General features: G+C 37.1%; 1 protein-coding gene across 5 annotated transcripts in view; it reads right to left on the reverse strand.

The window, feature by feature from the left end:
* eif4g3b (eukaryotic translation initiation factor 4 gamma, 3b) overlaps nt 1–4,650 on the reverse strand; it is a 55,727-nt gene extending 51,077 nt beyond the window's left edge. For 3 of the 5 annotated variants that reach the window (XM_073813033.1, XM_065285891.1, XM_065285889.1), the window contains exon 1: nt 4,034–4,650. In XM_073813033.1, coding sequence (XP_073669134.1) covers nt 4,034–4,206 — 173 coding nt within the window. In that variant the 5' untranslated portion in view covers nt 4,207–4,650. The remainder of the gene's footprint in view (nt 1–4,033) is intronic. The other 2 variants (XM_073813035.1, XM_073813034.1) reach the window with 1 other exon arrangement.
* Nucleotides 4,651–6,000: the final 1,350 nt, after the last annotated feature.

Genomic DNA, 6,000 nt, shown 5'->3' on the forward strand with positions numbered 1-6,000 from the left:
ACACAAAAGTATGAATGAAAAATGGTGCTGTAGGACCTACGCAGAACTTTGAGCACTTACTGATAAACCCAACAAAAATTTACAACTTTATTTGAAGCCTGTTGCTTTTCAGATGAGGACTTGAACTTGAATCAACCCTAAAGATGCTATTAAAGCGCGATCACAGGCAATTGAGTATTACTCAGAACTTGTGTGTCATTTTAAGTTTATGAACACAGCTGTAATGATCGTGCTGTGCACCCCTATGATAACGGACAAAAATAATGACATTTTCAGACGAAAATTTCCGGTGGGGACATTATGATAGAAATTGATGACAGAAAAATCTAAAATGCTGTCTGTCATTTTGACAGATTACACAGAGAGTAATTTATTCTAACTTTTAACTTTAATACCCAGCCCTGTCCAGTTGGTGGCAAGTGCACATTTAACTTACACAGTGCAAACTGATATGCAAACTGAATTACAAAGAAAAGTCATCTTTCCAACGTAAAAACACAACTTTTAATTTCAATTGAGTCAGCCTTGATGCGTTAATTACACACAGGTGTTTTTTTATTCGTAATGTAAAGGAAAACAAAAGCTATTAACTCTTTCCCCGCCATTGACAAGTCAACTCATCAATTATGAGAAAACCCTTCCCTGCCAATGACAAGTAGAGATAGACCGATATATCTGCCTGCCGATATATCGGGCCGATATTTACGAGTTTAGCGTGGCTGCCGTGTTTGCCGATTTTTTCCGGCATTATTTACAGAGAGAGTGCTGGAAGCCGCAAGCGATTGCAGGTCATGTGACTAAAAACAACCAACCTTTCCATGACAACATCAAAAGCTCGGCCTAACAGCTGAGCATAGCTGCACAAAGCAGGTTTTTATTTCTCATCTCTATAAATATTTGTAATAGTAAAGTGCTAAAAATCAATATCCTTTGCTGATAGTTCCTCGTCATTGTGTAGAGCGTAGTTCATGGTTCCATAGCACCCTCACCTGTTTTTACTATTTGTTAAATATAAGTTTTTTTAAGTTCAATAAACGTAACTTTTTTTCAAATTGAGACGTGTAACATTTGGCATCATCTTGTCATTTTTATGATGTAAATTGAGTGCGCAAAAGCAGTATCGGCTCCAAACATCGGCTCAAGAAAATCGGCACCCTGTATCGGTCATCGGCTAAGGCTGATGAACAAAAATTGGTATCGGCACTGAAAAATCTATTGCGGTCGATCCCTAATGACAAGTATTTCTGGCCTTCCGCAATACCACTATTATCCACCTTTCCGAAACTTAGGCAACCCGGAAGTAACGCCTCAAGTGGAAGAGTAAGAACTCTGTATGTTTTGAGGATCGCTCTGAATCTGATTTCTATCAAAAATCCTTCACAAAAATTTTATTATCTCAGCTTTTTGCTCAAAATTTTGTGTTTTTGAAGAAACCTAAATTTGGGAGGTGATTACAAGAAAAATAGTAAAGGTAAGATGAAACATTTTTGGGGGGGTTTGAAAGCAGAGGGTCTGTTCTTTTATTTGATATACTGTATGTTTATATATTTATAGAAAAACATTTTCTGGAAAGCATTAAACTTTTGTGAAAATCATAAAAAAAGCTGGCTGGCAACTTAAAAAAAAAAAACACTGGCGGGGAAAGAGTTAAAAGTCTTATTATCATTAAAATATGAAACGACGAATAATAATTGATTGTAATGGAATTGAAAAAGTCTTAACACAACCTCTGATGTATGTGGAAAAGCACCAAATTTAAACATCATTTGCCTTTTCCAATTTGACAATGACGCTAGAAAAGTTGTGAATCTTGTGTGACAATTCTTCCAAAATAAAAACGTAAATGTACAAATAAAAAAAGTTAACTTGTCGATAGTACTGATGTTCTGTCTGTGACACTGATTAATCGTCCATGTTACCAACAGGCCTAGCTAGACCAGTATTGTGTTTTGACCCATATGCAAACCATACTTGCTAAATAAACAGTGTTTGTTTAACAATAGACACATACTAAGTGATTCTTTACATAAATGAACAGTGTGAAGGTTCTCACACGAATCTGTGATGTAAGATGGTGGAGAGCAAAATCATCATATACAAGAAGCTGAATGTGTATTAGCATGCTGTAGGAGTACATGGGCTGAAGATGGAGATGTGGCTTCCATCTCTACCCCAGCAGTACAGACTCAGTTTTGCTGTACAACCAGCCTATTGTTCCTAGGGAGGGGAACCTTCCTCCTCTGCAACACCGTCACACACAGAGTTCAAACAGAGAGAGAGTTTACTGGAACTGGGGTTATACAACAGCTGTTAGTTACCCGTTTAAACTTTCCCTTGGCACACTTCCATGGAGCTTTCACAATAATCTGCTTCTCCTGAACCACGTCATCCTTTTACAGCCAGAGTTCAAACAGGTTTGCAGGTTACTGATTATTTTTAGTGCTCGAGTCTCTTTAAGCAATGCATTCAATGACACAGCAGTGACAACATCTACTGACCATTTTCTCACTGATCCACTTTTGAACAGTCGCAACACCCGTCGCCCACTTTTGATTCGCAAGCACATACTAAAGGAACAGACTGTTAATAAGTAGCTGAATTCTTCCTATGACATTACAGTGTATGTTTGCATTTAGCTGATATAGTCATTGGTAAATATTTGCTAGATTTCCTGACAACAAACAAGTTGAGTAACTTCAAGTCCATTAAGTTTCTTAAAGCAACCATGAAAAGATCATTTCCAAAATATATTAACTTTGTTTGTATGTGATACAGCATTGTTTTACTTTTAAGAAATCAAAGGAAGTGTAAAACCCTGTTATACAGCACAACACTGAATGCATAACATAACAACCGAATCTAACTATTTACATAACTAAATGTCAAAAAAACTGTTTATAGGGTCAACATCCTGGTAAATGCAAAATGAGTTTCAGAAAACAAACTGAAAGCACTGTCTGTAAAATCATTTTGGGAAATCCCCCACATGTACAAAAAATAAAACTATAAGTTATAAAAGGCAATGACTGTTTGGGATTACTTTTTTCTGTATTGTTTGCTTTAGCCTTTTATTTACATCCTTTAATTCTTGGATCTTTAATCCTTAGAAAAACAACCATAATTTGGAGAATCATGATTAAAGCTAAATCTTTGCTTAAAATAAAACATGCTTGAAGAGGAAGTTGCATTAAGACAAATATCAAACAAATCCCTACACTTCTCCATGTACAACCCTACACAAGAAAACAGCAGACTGTTTGGTCCATTACTGACACATGAGGTCCACTGCTGTTTTACTGCAGTGATGATAACACAAAGCTTCACATGTAGAAGATTGCTTCTCACAAGATGCTGACAGGGAAGCATGAAGCAGTTACAACAGAGAGGCTTTGGGCGATAAAACCATAAAGACACAAGCTAGGACACTATGCACACAGACCGTGACAACTCGAATTGATGGGAAAGTTACTTCCTTACCGCGATAAAACAGATGTAACCGGCATGTGTGCGAGTTATGACATCTACGTTGCTCATAAATCATTAGCTAGATCTGAAACACATTTGACATTCAAATAAAGGCACTTTTCTAATATATAGCACCAATTGTAAGCCAATATCAAGTGTTGTGACTTAATTGTCAAGTCACACTTAAAGATTCAACGTTTACTAAGACATTTAAAGAGATTTAACAAGAAGCTAAATGCTTTAGCACCGGCACACTGGCCCCAAACACCATCAGTTGAGCTTTTGACAGCTACTTCAAACACTATTTTATTACTGAGAATGAGCCTTCATAGAAGACAACACAAACCGAAACTTAAGCCAAGAGACCAAAATCATCAACATATGTCCATTTTGTGCTGCCACTTAGTACGCACAGTAAAACACTCGCTTTCGAAACACAGTGACCTGTCAATCGATCTATTTAAAAGGCACAAAACAGTCAAACGTATCTTAACACGTATCATGTTATAATAATGCTGCATCTCACTAGGTTTTGTGATGGAATAAGATGCTTTTAGTTAAAGGATACTGTGTCTGCTGTAACGTTAGTTGCGGAGGCTGCTGAGCGACCGGCGGCCCCTGCGATAGTGGTACTGGTGTCAAGGGGGCCCGCAGCTGGCTTGAGGGTGACGGCCCGGTTCCAGGTCCAGTTCCAGCGGCGGCAGCGGCTGGTTTCGGCACCGCTTTCGGCGGCAAACTCATCGCAAAAAAAAAATAAACACACACGTACTTTTCGATATTTACAATAATAAATTAGCTAGCAAGTAGTTGCGTAAAAACAACGCACGTAAAAAATATTGCTGGCGTGTTACGTCAAGACCGGGCCTCGTAGGAGCAAGTTGCCGGTGTTTGAGCGGATAGAAAAGCTTGAGCTAACAGCTAGCTTATTGATAGAATAGCAGGCTAAAGTTAGCCAGCTAGCGCTTATTGTGGTTTATCTTCATTGCTGAAGGTTGGGGGGTTGTTCCCCCTCCCCGGTCGGGGTTTCCGAGGACCTAGTTCGCCTCTTCTTGCCAGGGCGATCTTTGGCAGGTATGTCCTCTTTGAAATGAATAACACTCTGTTTACAACTGCTCTTTGACGAAAGTCTCTCCTCGGAGTGTGATGATTCCGTTCAACATGGCGCTGTGGCCGCCTCCAGCAGTCCTACCGGACCGATATTTCGTTTCACCTCGGGTGTTTCCGTGAAACTTCGGCTCGTGGAATTTTAAACGAGTGTGTACGGAAGCGTGGAATGCAGCCTCCGGAACTCATAACCTACTTGGATGCCAGCCAAGAAGATAATTACAATTAGAAATAATTTAATTGTGAATCGTTTTAGTTAAATTTCTTTAACCAATATCTGCCTTTAAAAAATGTCATTGCGTTTAACAGCGTATCCTCATTTATGGATCAGTTTGAATCCGGTTCGTGATGTTACAGTGACATCTTGCGTTCAGAGCTAAACTTGCAGTTCAATTCATTCAGAAATTTTTCATTGTTAAAGGCGGAGTCCAAGATGTTTGAAAGCCAGTGTTGATATTTGAAATCGCCTAAACAAACACGCCCCTACCCCAATAGAATCTGGACATTCCGTTGATAGACCCGCCCCACACATACGCAACCCGGCATTTGATTTGATTTGATTGGCTATAAGTGTGTTTTGGTAGTCGGCCCGTCTCCTTTTCCAAACCGTTTTTCAAACATCGTGGACTCCGCCTTTAATGGATACATTTTTTTTTTAATTAAAATAATTTAATGAAATGTAATAATCTGATTAAACATTATTAGTTGAACACTTCGACAACCATACAGTAAGAGATTGTAGTAGTTTATTTGAATTATATTGTTGGCTGAATCCTGGCTACATTAGGTTACACCAATTTGTGGGGTTAAGTCAAGTATAAATAGATACCAAAATAGGAATAAAGAGGTAAAAGATCCATACATTATATAATGTGGTAAGTCACAAAATAAATTTTTATTTTACTGTATATAATTTTCCTAATGCACACCATCAATATGTAACATGTAAGTCCTTTAGTGAAGTGTCACTATATTCAACACATTGCTTAAAGTTATTTCAAAATATAAAAATGGCAGAATCAATACAACAAAATCAAACAAAAACATTAACATCTTGTTTAAAGGTGAGATACTAGTATACAAGTATATTTTAAAATGTATTAATAATAAGCGAGAGGGTAAATATGACAGTAGTTTGCACTTTATTTCAAGGTTAATCTTAAAAAGCATGATACAAATGTTAGTGTTATAATAAAAATGCAATTATTACATTAGACCAATATAACAAGCAAAACTCTATAAGAAAGGCACACTTTTTACCTTAAAGACATGCTAAACAACTTTCTTTATGAAGAAATACATTTTAATGAAGTGATATTCCTCTGATTCAAAAAAAAATTATATACATTTTTACAAAAAATATTCTCAGAAGATTACAAAGTGTAAATTAAAGTTAATATTTTTTAGTTAATCTTTTTAAAGTTAAGCTTC

This window comes from Paramisgurnus dabryanus, chromosome 21, assembly GCF_030506205.2.
Source record: "Paramisgurnus dabryanus chromosome 21, PD_genome_1.1, whole genome shotgun sequence".
Taxonomy (NCBI): Eukaryota; Metazoa; Chordata; class Actinopteri; order Cypriniformes; family Cobitidae; genus Paramisgurnus; species Paramisgurnus dabryanus.